At 41.8% G+C, this 14,249-nt stretch overlaps 1 protein-coding gene across 2 annotated transcripts in view; it reads left to right on the forward strand.

The window, feature by feature from the left end:
* plxna4 (plexin A4) overlaps positions 1 to 14,249 on the forward strand; it is a 252,711-nt gene that overhangs the window by 195,081 nt on the left and 43,381 nt on the right. For both annotated transcript variants that reach the window (XM_070548887.1, XM_070548883.1), the window contains exons 10-15: positions 3,909 to 4,109; positions 4,928 to 5,024; positions 6,427 to 6,611; positions 12,587 to 12,738; positions 13,445 to 13,568; positions 13,830 to 13,966. In XM_070548887.1, coding sequence (XP_070404988.1) covers positions 3,909 to 4,109; positions 4,928 to 5,024; positions 6,427 to 6,611; positions 12,587 to 12,738; positions 13,445 to 13,568; positions 13,830 to 13,966 — 896 coding nt within the window. The remainder of the gene's footprint in view (positions 1 to 3,908; positions 4,110 to 4,927; positions 5,025 to 6,426; positions 6,612 to 12,586; positions 12,739 to 13,444; positions 13,569 to 13,829; positions 13,967 to 14,249) is intronic.

A 14,249-nucleotide genomic window follows, 5' to 3' on the forward strand; every position in this document is an offset into this window, starting at 1 on the left:
ATCTGTTTGTCCAAACCATTAAAACCCACTTGACCTCAGGAAGAACTGGCACTGGTCAGTCATATGCATCATGTGTCTGATCACTTCATGTTGAAACAGCCAAGTAGAAAATAAATAGGTTCCTCCCAAAAAATGTCCACGTTTCTTGTGAATTTTTTACTTATGATGACAGAAGTGTTACATGTTTGCTCCTTTTCTCATGGCTTTTATTGGTTTGTGTACAAATCACAAATGTAGGTTAATGGCTTGTTAGCGTGGTCTGCTTTAAAGTTAGACCGATTAGATTGGTGTGTGAGGGTAATAAAAGTGTGTGTGTGTGTGTGTGTGTGTGTGTGTGTGTGTGTGTGCGTTCGTGCGTGCGTGCGTGCGTGCGTGCGTGAGTGATACAGAAATATATAGGACTACTGACTGGTATTAGTAGCAAGTCAAACTAGGTACATTTTGAGTGAAGGGGAACATGGATGATGTTCATGAATTTGTAAATGTTTGTTGCCAGTTGAACAGTTAGCATTTACATATTGACATGTTCCATCCCTGGACATGCTGCAATAAAGACAGATGAATGTTTGATTTGTTGTCAGGCTGTGATGTTTATTTTTAAACTCTAGTGGGATTCCAAGGCGTTGGTCTTCTCTCTGTTTGCATGCATACAATATAAACTATCAGTGTGTGTTTTTGACTTTCTCTGCAGCTTCCAGAAGTCATTTTCATTTGAATTTCAGGCAGAAATGATCAAGAAATAGACACCTAGTGCTCCTAATTATATATCATTGTGAGAATATGAGCAGTGCTCCCTGCTGTGAGGGGATAGGGGTGTTGCCGAGTTTAATGACTGACACCTCTCACATCCTCACGAATTAGCCAAAATATATATCATTACAATGCAAACATTTCTCAGCTGGTTTAAACAGACCTGAAACTTTCTGATTCAAAATGATAAATGCAAAGAATTCAAGGAAAGGGTTTAAATATTAATACTGAAGACATTTTAAAGTTGGCGGTGCTGATTTTTCTCATACTTGTTCAGCAAGAGAGCTTCCATCCAGTTAGCCATTAGCTCACTGTTCCAAAACATAAATGGCACGGTTGTCTAGTGCTTTATTCTTTGTTTAATGTGTTTCTGGGTGGGTGGAGTCACATTTAATACTCTGCTGAGTTAATTCTGACCACAAATATGATTAAAACTATTTTAAAAAGTTTTAAATCTATTAAAACACACTTCATTTAAGGTTTTAACTGGTTTTTTCTTCCAAATTTACATTTCTACATAAAAAGTGTGTTTCAATGGATGTTCACACACACACACACACACACACACACACACACACACACACACACACACACACACACACACACACACACAACGCACGGTACTTGCAGCTTTATGTGTGTGAAATTCTGCTGCCTCACCTTTAATGCTGCTATCAGCATAGATCCGTGTCTTTAAGACTCCACCGAGTTGCTGTGCTAAGTCACACTCTAGTGCCTTCTCTGCCTTCATTTCCACCAACCGGATCTCATTTATTGTACTCATTGTTCAAGTGTATTAACTGGAGGAGACATGATTAAAAATGGATGGCATCTCTCTTTGCTCTTCCACTCATTTTTATTCTCCAAATATGACCCATCAGTCTTAGGAAAATGAGATTTGGAAGCGCAAACAGGCATGCACCACCACCTTCCTCTCCTCCGCCGCTCTGTCATTTATCTATAATGACTTTGTGAATGGTGTCAGAGCACTCCCCTCTCCCCACCACGTGATTTAGTCACTCACTAGTCAGTCACTCACTCAGCTTCCCCAATCAAGTGGCTTTTAATGAACTTCAAACAAGTGTTATCACACAGTTCAACATGTGCTCTGCTTGAACCTTCCCCACCCTCTCCTCCCCAGCTCCATCCGTGAGGGGGCTCCTCTTATCTGTTCTCTTTCCTGTCTCCCTCGTTCCCCTTCTCTCTTTGACTTACTAAAGCTTCCCCTGTCACATATGCTTAATGGTGTTTCTGCCACTTTCAGTCGCTCTGTTCTTTTGTTGTTCTCTTTCATTCTGCCGGGTTTCCTGTCTGTCCCTATCTACTGCTCTTTGGGAAAAGCATGAAACATTTAGCAAAGTGCTTTGGGAAGCGTCGTTCTCTATTTACTGTCTTTACCCTGCTCTGCCACCTCCACCTTTCACTTTTGCCTGTCAGTCTGTTTCCCAGCATGCTTCATGTTTCTTCCCTTTGTCCTTTTATCTTCTCCATTCATCTTTGGTGTCTTTCTTCATCTCTTCTTTCCTTTTCTGCTCCTCTTCCAGCCAAGTCATAGGTGTTCTATATTTAGCCACTTCTTTTACCCTCACTGATTGGTTGTTAAATGTAGTTCTCCAATTGCTACTCAAGGTGCTCCTCACTCTTATTCTGGTTAATCTCACACAGTTTAATCTACAAATAGCTCAACTTTGACTTGTCATGCAAAACATTTATTCAATTTAATGAGTAGCCAAAATTTAAAACTTTGAAACACAAATCTCACATTTTCTTCCAGATATGTTGTGTCACAATATTCAACCAGAAATGTGCACCTTTTTTCAAGATATGTCATCAGAAAATATTAACAATAGTCTTATGCTAATCTTGTCTCCGTTTGCTGCAGGCCACCAAAACCTGTTTGGGCTGCATGGTGGCGCAGTGGTTAGCACAGTTGCCTCACAACACGAAGGTCGCAGGTTCAAAACTCGGCTGCGGCCTTTCTGCGTGGAGTTGCGTGTTCTCCCCATGCATGCGTGGGTTTCCTCCGGGTACTCCGGTTTCCCCCACAGATCACAACATGCCCTATAGGTTATACATTGTAAGTCGCTTTGGATAAAAGCGTCTGCCAAATACATAAACATAAACCTGTTTATCAATAAAAATCTAAAACCCAGAATTTAAACAGTCCAGATTCAAAAACAAATACAGTTGAATGAATTACCTGAGAAGGTCAGACTTGACCTTCTGCAATGGTTACGTGAACTCGGCACATCAAATGAGGCTCACCTGTTTCCTTGTGAGATGCTTTTGCATGTGGGATTTGTGGTTTCAGTGGATTTTGTACTAAACATTCAAGGGAAATATTAAAAATTTTGATTTATCATTATATCAAAAATGTTTTACCAGCCAGATATCAAAAATGTTTTACCAGCCAGATGTTGATTCAGATTAAAAATTAGCCTCAAATGTGGAAAACAAGAAACCTCTAACATACAACTAATGATTTGGATGAGCTCAACGTAAGTGTCCTGTGGATGGTATAAATGATACTCCGCCTGAGGGAAATGGCAGTAGAGTACCACCTGAACTGGCCCTTCTCTCTCTGGATATGAACTTGTCTAAGAGACTGATCTTAATTCAGCAGGAAAACAAAACACAAATGAAAGCACAAAAGACCTACAGTTAAGTGGCTATCTCATTGAAATCAGTGGTTTGTGAAGTACCGCAGCATGTCTGTCATACCCGATGATGTAAATTATGAAGTTGTTGACATCAGTGAATACACACCAAAGTGTCAGTTTTTTAATGATTTTGTTAAACAGCAAGTAGCTTTTAATCTGTCTTGGAATGCACTTATTAAAAATTTCTCTGTATTTTTGTGTCATTTCAAAGATTTAGGTGCATTCAATCATAATAATCATTAAGTAAAAGCCATAAAAAGCGGTTTCTGAACTAATTGGTTTGATTACATCACATAAGAAGCACGTAAAGGAAACGTCTGACTGAATTCTCCTCTGAAACATTTGCCTATTCTCACACTGAATTATTAAATGGAGTGGTGGTTTTGACTGTGGACATTAAAACTTGCAATAACACAGAAGTGCAGAGTGCAATAAGCCTAATATTTAATATTAATTATGCATTCAAACTGTGACCCACCTTTCGTATTCATATTCCAGGGATGTCCCCAGTTGCTGCCTGCAGAAAGGATACTGGTGCCAGTGAACGTGGTGAAGCCCATCACCCTGAGAGCTAAGAACCTCCCCCAGCCCCAGTCCGGACAGAGGGGGTACGAATGTCTCCTAACCATCCAAGGAAATGAGCACAGAGTTCCGGCCCTTCGCTTCAACAGCTCCTCGGTGCAGTGTCAAAACACATCGGTAAGAAGGCTGTGTGTGCACGAGAGCGAGCTTCTATGATGCATCATCATCGCTCAGCTCTACAACAGCCTCCTGTTTCTATAAACCATCCAATAAAAGTTATCACTAAATATTTACAATCTCCTGCAGACAGCCTTACACCCACCATGATAACAGCTAAGGAAGTTTATTTTTTGCAGATAAAAAGCAAATAGATGAAATGAGATTCTAACTTTGTCTTCCCTCTGATGCTCCATGGGCCGACTGAATAATGTGTTGACAGCGAGCTGAAAAAGCCCTTTCTGCTGGTCCTGATGCTAATCGTCTGTTGATACAATAACATCCCATCTTCCTGTCTATCTTCATCATTCTAAGTGTGTGTGTGTGTGTGAGTGTGTGTGTGTAATCACAGTACGTTGCGAACATTGTACTTTGATTGAGCTGTGAAGGAGGGAAACTGTAATTTAGCAGAAAAGTATGATTCTAGCACCGACTCTTCATGCTGCTAATGTTACAGAACCAATTGAAAATAATCTCATCTTTTAACACTCTGGTGTGTAGTGTGTGTGTAGTGTGTGTGTGTGTGTGTGTGTGTGTGTGTGTGTGTGTGTGTGTGTGTGTGTGTGTGTGTGTGTGTGTGTGTGTGTGTGTGTGTGTGTGTGTGTGTGTGTGTGTTTTGCATAATATGGTTATTCAGTGTGTGTAGCCACCTGATGATGATGGTGAGTTTTTGTGTTGATAGGATCGCGATGCAAGTTGTTTGAACATGTAAATAAAATATTCTCCCTCTCGTGTTTTCTGCCTTGGCTCTTCCCCTTCTATGGTTGCCATGGTTATAGTATTTCTATGATGGGATGGAGATGAGCAGTCTTCCCGTAGAACTGACCGTCATCTGGAACGGAGATTTCAGCATCGACAACCCCGCCCACAACAAAGGTGAGCGTTCAGAGAGGCGCGAGCACTCATGTGCACTCGCACGCTGACGATGTGTTTTTGAATTTGCTCACTAGCACGCTTACTACATGTAGACTCTAGCAAACTCTCACTTAAACATGCACAGTAAAGCTGCAGCCTCCCTATTGTTGCCCTTGGAGCCTGTCTCCATGGCAACAGGGGGTGGTGTGCTGAGGTGAAGCATCCATTCCCTGATTTTGCCATGAAGAGCGGTTAACTTTACCGCATCCTTTTTTATTTATTTTTTGGTCCCCTATGCCGGTCTCTCATCCCATCTGTCTTCCACATCACTCTTCCAAATCTTTAAATAGCCTTTCCTTTCTCGTCTCGCGATTTCCCTTTCACTGGATCCTTTATTTTCTTTGTCCACGTCACGCTAGGAGCAGGGCAGTCGATTTGTCTCTGTCACCCCTGCCTTTGCCCCTTGTTTTGTTTTTACCCTACTGGCATAGATCCAACATGTTAACACATTTTATAGTTACTATCTTAGCCAGAATAATCAGTCTCTGCAAGAATGGCCAGTTTACTGTCCTGGTCTATATGTATGTGCACAGTGTTGCTCCACTTGTGTGTGTTTTTCTTTCTATAACTCATCTACTTGTGAATCTGTGAAATGACACTTCACGACAGAGAATTTAAGTATTCGGCATTCTGCTGCTGAGCTTGTTCAGTTTGGCCAATGGCAATCCTCCACTCTTAAGTGATTCATGCTGCAGCAAGAAAGCATCAGCATGCTGGGGGTTGTAGTTCTCCAACGAGCTTCCAGCTTACTTTCACCAAAGGCAGGGAAGCTGAGCTCACCAAATGTATTGTTAGTGTGTATTATATGCCACAATAGTGCTTTGCCGCAAGGTAAAGCTTGCAAAGTGTTGTGTACACGTGTTTGAGTCTAATGTTGTCTACAAAACATATCCTTCAGCATTAGTGTAGAATCAAAGAAGCAACAAAAAAGTTGCATAGAAAGAAGGAGATGCTTGAAATACAGAACACTCTTCAAACCACCTCCTACCTGTGTTTGCCTGCGGGGGAAGCATCTCCCAGGGCTTTTTATTTTTATTTTTTGATGGGCACTTTACACGCTCGTCTAATGGCAATTAAAAAGAAAATGGCTGGTCTGTTGCTATGGAGATACGTTAAATGTGTGGTGGTTGACGAGAGGCAGGAGGCAGCATTAGGAGAACTCAGTGAGACAGGGTAGGAGGGAACAGGAGAACAGAGATGATGATGATTGATAAAGAAAATAAGATCTTAGCCGTCTGATCTTATGGTGGAGTTTGTACAAAATACTTTTACCTGCATTTGGATTTATGCCTTGAGGGTGTTTGTTTCTCCTCTGTTCTGATGTCATTATCTTCTGTCCTCCTCCTCTCTTTCTCCCTAACAGTCCACCTGTACAAGTGTGATGCCCAGCGTGGAAGCTGCGGTTTGTGTCTGAAAGCAGACCCACTGTTTGGGTGTGTTTGGTGCAAAGGAGAGAACCGCTGCACCCTCAAGCAACACTGCACCCTCTCAGAGAACCAACAGCAGAACGGCATCAACAGCAAATGCACCCACCCACAGATCACACAGGTGAGAGACGCAAACACATTAGCATACACAAGCATCTGTGTTCACATATGCCCATGCATTTAGCACGTCCTTGATACATTAGCGCTTAGGACTGAGCAATGCAAACATTAATGGAGGTAGTCCTTTATATCCATCCATTCATCCATTTTCATCCGCTTATCCAGAGTCGGGTCACGGGGGCCCTCTCCCCAGCAACTTGGGCCAGCTCCTCCGGGGGAAATCTTAAGGCATTCCTTGGCCAGGTGAGAGACATAGTCCCTCCACCGTGTCCTGGGTCAACCTTTAGGTCTCCTCCCGGTTGGATGTGCCCGGAAAACCTCACCAGTGAGGCGTCCAGGAGGCATCCTGACCAGATGCCCGAGCCACCTCAACTGGCTCCTCTCAGTGTGGAGGAGCAGCGGGTCTACTCCAAGCCCCTCCCGAATGACCGAGCTTCTCACCCTATCTCTAAGGGAGAGCCCAGCCACTCTTCGGAGAAAACTCATTTTGGCCGCTTGTATCCGTGATCTCGTTCTTTCGGTCACTACCCAAAGCTCGTGACCATAGGTGCGGTTAGGAACGTAGATCGACCGGTAAATCGAGAGCTTCGCCTTCTGACTCAGCTCTCTCTTCACCACGACAGACCGGTACAACGCCCACATCACTGCAGATGCAGCACCAATCCACCTATCGATCTCACGCTCCAGTTTTCCCTCACTCGTGAACAAGACCCCGTGATACTTAAACTCCTCCACTTGGGGCAGGACCTCGTCCCTGACCCGGAGAAGGCATTCTACCCTTTTCCGGATCAAGACCATGGTCTCAGATTTAGAGGAGCTGATTCTCATCCCAGCTGCTTCACACTCTGCTGCGAACTGTTCCAGCAAAAGCTGAAGGTCACGTTCTGATGAAGCCAACAGGACCACATCATCTGCAAAAAGCATAGACCTGATCCTCAGGCCACCAAAACGGATGCCCTCCACACCTTGGCTGCACCTAGAAATCCTGTCCATAAAGGTTATGAACAGAATCGGTGACAAAGGGCAGCCTTGGCAGAGTCCAACTCTCACTGGGAACGAGCCCGACTTACTGCCGTCAATGCAGACCAAGCTCTGACACCGGTCATACAGGGGCCTAACAGCCCGTATCAGAGGGCCTGGTGCCCCATACTCCCGGAGTACCCCCCACAGGGCCCTCTAGGGATGCGGTCAAACGCCTTTTCCAAATCCACAAAACTTTTCTATTCACACCTTAAATGTAGAGCTCTGGTAAAACACACTTGTCTGTGAGTCAGTGTTGAAGTTGATCACTTTAGCATAAATGCAGAAGCTGTGAATCATCGGTGATTCAGCCCAAGAGCCTTATAGAGGAAGAATATGTTAAAACCTTTTCCACAGCTCTGTAATCTTTTAAGAGTTCTGTATGAGTGCACTGATAATTATACACAAGTGAAGCTGTTTATTTATAAGAAACCTATTTTCCTCCTCTAAACGTGAGCATGCACACATAAAACCCAGGACGAGGAAAACCATTTTAACACTTGCAGGTTATCAATCAGCGGAGCAGATGTTCACACAAACCTCCATTTAACCCAGCATGCTCCAGGAGGCACCATGTGGGGGAAATGGGTTTGACCTGTGCACGACATATAAACAGGTCATGTGATTTGGGTCAGCGAGAAGAAGGATTTAAGGGCCCAAAGGAAAGATGAATGGAGAACTGCTCAAATGACGGGAGAGGTAGATGTGTCGGGTTTACGTTGAAGAAGGGTGGTGATGGATGGTTAGACTGGGAGACTCACACTGCTTTTTCTTCATTTCGATTCAATTTTAATTATTATGTCAACGATTCAGTTCAATTCCATATCTTGATGCATCACGATTACTTACATGGGTTTATTTTCATCAGTGAATAGAAGATGTTAGCAGTTTATTTTTTTAATCAAAATCAGGTCTGACGCAACATGCCATCCCCCAAAACAATGCAAGACATTTTAAATACTTAAGAAGATTTAACAAAGTGAAAATAAATCTGTGTACTCATTCAACAGTCACATATCAGGCTGTTGGAGAAACACGCCCTGCAGGTGCTAAAAAAACGTAATTACTGAAAACCTAAAGGACGTGTCTGATTCTAGCCTTCAGTGTAGTTAATAAATCCCCAGTGGGCCATGTATTAACTTTTAATGTTTTTGGAGCAGCTTTAGAATAACATAGTTTTATCACAGTTAAAAATCAGACTGCATTACACAATAATCTGTTATTGATTCATTATCATTTACGTCTGCATCTCGATGTGTCGATTATTAGATTAATTTCCTCAGCTCTAGTGCGTACCCACTTAATGTTCATTAAAAATAATTGGAACTCTTTCTTAAGAATTTTTTACGGATAAAATTATTAAGATATTGTCTGTTCTGTGATTTATTGAAAGTTGTTTGTGTCTGGTGTCATCCAACTTGTCCAGGTAATCTGTAACAAACTGCACATATGTAGAAATGTCCACTCTCAGCCCTGCCATGTTCCCTCATTCAATTCAATTCAATTCAAAAATACTTTATTAATCCCAGAGGGAAATTGATTGCTGTAGTAGCTCAGAATAATAATAATAATAATCAAGTCATCAAAGAGTTATTGTATATTACAATGGCTGTTGGCAGGAAGGATCTCCAGTAGCGGTCAGTGTTGCAGCCAAACTGAAGAAGCCTCTGACTGAAAACACTCTTCCGTTGTCAGACAGTCTTGTGAAGAGAAAGCTCAGGGTTGTCCATTTTCTTGATTCTCTGGAGAATCCTTCTTTGCATTATCTCCTCCAGTGGTTCCGAAACTGCCGAAACTCTGGCTGAGTCCTTGAAAGTGCTTGGAGTTCCTCCATCTTGTTGGCCAGTGATCTCATAATGCACATTATGATCGATATAAAGGGATGAATTTTCTCTTTCTCTGTCTCCATTTTGCTCCCGCTCTGCATCCACGCTTCTTGCGTTTTAGCTCATTTGGGATTTGTGGCTTCAGTTGAGGTATTATTTCAGCCTTTCCAATGTTAATCAGCTGCTCCCGGTTGTAAACCAGCTGGTTGCCATGGTTACGCATCATAACAAATGCTCAAAAAGTGAAAAAAGCTAAAAAGTAGCAGTAAAAATCCTCCAAGCTTCACAGCACCAGAAACAGAAAAGTAAAGTGTCCAAAAAATACAGTTTTTCTTGAGAAACTAGAAGAAAAAATATCCAAGAAAAGGCAAAACTTACATATGGTCAACAGAGCTACTCCAACATGCAGCCGCCCAGAGCAGCGCAGTTCCGGAAAAACATGGTGGATAATCTTCCTGCCTTGCATTTTCAAGTTGGAACCAACCCACATATGTTTGGTGATCCAACATCATCACAGTCGGGAAGCTTTTTTCTTTTCTCTTCGTGGCAACATATATTTTTGCCAGTATGTTTTATTGATCAGACATCTATGATCACACCCACTGTAGATATATTACTTTAATCTTCTTTATCCTCTCTGCTGACTCATAAGAAATCTCTCTGCTCTTAAGAAAAGACCTAAATAAGGAGAGTAGGTCAATCTGTTTCACTCAATCATTTCTCCTCTGTAGTGTTTGTCCTCTCAGACCAGTGGATTTATCCTGAGAGATGGACTGCGTTTCTCCTTTCTTCCCCGCGGCTGCAGTCGGGACATATTGCAGCCTTCTCACGGCCCCCATAAAAACTGTCAGTGGTGAGAGGAGCGAGGACTTTCCCAAGACAACCCAGGCTCTAATGCATTCTAATACACTTCATTATGATGACATCTCCCATCAACAATATGAGAGAGTGACTCGCATCCAAAGATGAAATGAGAAAGAGAAGTGATTAAGTGTTTGCCTCTACAAAACCGTCAATTATCTTGTCAAAGTCACAAATCTAATCAATGCTTCATTTTACTTCTCTCCCTCTTTCCCCTTCTCTTTCTGTTCTTTTCTTTCTCCTCCTCCTCTATTTCTCTTAAGTAATTCCTCCTCTTCAAATATCATATTTTCTAATAAATGGAGAGCCACGAGGCATTGTGTGCAATCTTTTAAATTGGGTGCATTCTAGTCCTTTTCCCAAAAGGCTCTTTTTTTCATTAAGGTATCAGCAGGGAGCCTTATTAATCAGAGGCTTTGAATCATTTGATAATAATATTTCCCAATTGGCAGTCTCAAGACTTGTGTAAAACATGACTTGGCTTGAGCTTGACTCCTTTCATTAGTCTACTTCGTTCAGGTTGAGCTTTTCCTGTTTAGCCTGAAAATCCTTTGATGTACCTGTGGAGGTAGCATTTGGATTTTTTGTAACATTAAATAGCTTTAAGCGGTGAGATAAAGCCAGACTCCCTCTCAGAAATCTAACTGTCACCGGAAAACCACAGGGGGGGTCACGCTGCCATCCATACACCGAGCTGAGAAACACAGAGTGGCCATTACAGCCGAGCTGCTGCCTGAAGCCTGAAGGACGGCTATTTGGCAGAGACAGATGGGGACAGTCTATAATACGTCCGTTTGTAACATCTATCCATTTGGACAGACCTGATAATGTCTCCATACACACACACACACCCTCTCTCACACTCTGGCCTGAAGGTAGCTTGTGTGAAAAGTGTTGATGGATGTTGCAGCCACATTATCTGCACCAAAAGATGCCGCTGATAAATCAGACAGACACTGATTACTGCAAGGATGTCAGTGTCAGGACTTGAGTTAATCTAATGTAAAAGATTGCTGCGGTTTTCGGTGAATGCAAAATTAAGAAATGACAGAGCGGTGACCCTGAGCATCGACCTGCGATGTCAGTGGAGCAGTCATTTAGTTGTTTGTCTCTTTGCTGCCGTCACCCTGCTTCACCTGCATTTTTCTGTTTGTGCACGTTTAATCATGTGTGAACACAAACACCTAACACTTTCCCCAGGAAGCTTGACTAAACTAACTCAGGTAATAAACTCTGTTGTTGCTGACTCCTGGTGTTTAGGTAACTACAAAATTCAGTTGGTCAACATTAATGTTAGTAGGGAGGATTTATAGCAAATGAAATGTTTTATTTTTGAAATAATTTGTTTTGTAAATTGAAATTAATTAGTTGCATAAGTGTTCACAATAGACAAGGGAATGTGTGCAATAAATTGACTTAAATCAAAAATGTATAAGGTACAAAATGTTCCCTGTAGCATATTGTATACAATTCAAAGTTCTTATGTTTGCGTATAAAGTTGCCAATAATAACGCTCCTCTCTACCCATCTCAACTGCTAACACAGTATGTTCACACCCATTCAGTGCGTTCTGCACATCACCACCTTATGAGCATTCCCAAAATGAAATACAGCGGGCTTGCTTTTGCTGCTCCTGAGCTTTGGGATGCACTTCCACTCTCAGTACGCCTGGCTCCATCACTTGCACATTTTATCTCCAGCCTTAAGTCACGTCTCTTCAGAATAGTTTTTGGAAGGTACAATTTTTGATTAGTGGACTTTGCCCCTGAATTGTATTTATTTCCTTTTACTGTTCTTTCACTCTTTTGCTCTTATTCTGTTGTTTTTATCTTGTTATTGCAACCATATTTTTTATGTTTTTGCAGTTTGGGTTACATTCTTGATTTTAAGATTTAATCAGCCTGTTGTATGTTCTTTGATTGTGAGGGCTCATTTTAACATTGGTTTCACGCTCTTGTGTCTCTTTTTACATTGCCCTCTTTCTGTGTTCAAGCACTTTGGTCAGCTGACAAGATGTTTTTAAATGTGCTCTATAAAAACGGCGGTATGGTATTAAGCAATGTGCTGGTGAAGGTTCTCTGTCATCCAGGTCATGGTAATCCCAAAGGTTCAAATGAAGGCAACTGGACTTCTTTGATTTCCAGTTGCCTTCATTTGAACCCTTTGGTATTAAGCAGACTTATTTTATCATTTAACTGTATTTTAATTCTCATATCTAACAAAAATAAGTTCCAAAACAAATCATGAGTCAAGCTGTGATTCTCTACAGATCAACCCTCTTCGGGGTCCCAGAGAGGGTGGCACTCTTGTGACTATCCGTGGCGTCAACCTGGGACTGGACTTCAGAGAGATTCAGGGGAACGTCAAAGTGGCCGAGGTGGACTGCACCCCCATCCGTGAGGGATATATTCCAGCTGAACAGTAAGACAGACTATACACACACACTCAGTCAAGTGGGTGTGTGTATATAAATATATATAGTATTATAATCTGATTATATCACAAGATGTAAATAATTTTTTTCTTGGATAATGAGAAATCTCAATATTATGTTTAAATAATGTTTTTGAATCTTTTATCTGTAATGTGAAAAGTGGAATAATAAATGACAAGTGTTCTTCAGGTGTAACTCTTAGCATAAGACACAGACACACACACACACACACACACACACACACACACACACACACACACACACACACACACACACACACACACAGATTTTAATAATCATTTTAGAAGGTTTTGTAGGTCAGATTCCGTTGACTTTCAGGTTTAATCCAGACCTCGGGCTTCTTACAGGAACTGTCTGTCAAATTAGTCTAAAGTTTCCTTATCAACAGAGACGGGGCTTCTGCTCAAACAAGAAAGTTGTATCAGGCAGCACTTTCCACGTAAACGCTGACCCAGCAGAGGAGCTAGCTGCATATAAGCTCATTTGAAAAAGGAAATGGTGTTTCCTTTTTCTCCCACTAGTGGGCTGTGTTGGGAGCCGGAAGGGAAGTTCATGCCTAATAATCCACTACTTTACTGCAATTTAACATTTTTATCAGTTTCATCCGACGGTTAAAGCATTCTGTAATTAGTCCATCAGATGTTTTATGTTTATATTGTTGTGTTTTTGCAGGATCGTGTGTGAGATGGGAAGAGCTGAGATGAGCCAGTACACTGGGAATGTGCAGGTCTGTGTTGGGATTGGACCTTGTGAAAAGGACTTTATGGCAAAATCCTCCAAATATTACTACTTTGTGGTGAGTGCATACAGTAATTCATTTGTTTTTTTACATTGAAGAAGCCTCTTTGCATACAGAAGCTATGAACAGTTACTCTTAGATTTCAGCCCTCTCTAACCTTTATGCTGCACCAAATACAATAAAAATAAATCATCATACTTCCTCTTGGAATTGAATGTATTTGAAGTATTATGCTCATATTTTATTAATGATTTCTTCCCCAACATCACTTTCACCTGCTTCTTTGACTTTCACACCAACTTCCTACCCTTTTCCCAGATCCCACGGATTACCAGCCTCAAGCCGAGCCGGGGACCAGTCTCTGGGGGAACGATTGTCAACATCACAGGCAGCCACTTGGATTCTGGGAGCAACGTGTCAGTCATGTTTAAGGACCAGCCGTGCACTTATTTGAGGTTAGTGGGAACGTGCCACAGCCGACCCTGCCAATCACACTTGAAGAGTCAATTAAAAGCTCAGTCAAAGTCAATGCTTGCCAAAGTACGGGCACTTAATGTTCCTGACACTTCTCTCATAAACAGTGCTGGAATGCGTTTGGAGCAGTAATCAGCGTAGCTAGAAAATGGTTTAAGCACCTTTTATCAACTTTTTATCTCAATGTGAAATTCCAGGTTTAGCCAGTAAACTCTCTACTTAACACTTCTACATCAGCCATCCGAGGACACTTGATAAGTTCAA

This window comes from Nothobranchius furzeri, chromosome 1 (genome assembly GCF_043380555.1).
Source record: "Nothobranchius furzeri strain GRZ-AD chromosome 1, NfurGRZ-RIMD1, whole genome shotgun sequence".
Lineage (NCBI taxonomy): Eukaryota > Metazoa > Chordata > Actinopteri > Cyprinodontiformes > Nothobranchiidae > Nothobranchius > Nothobranchius furzeri.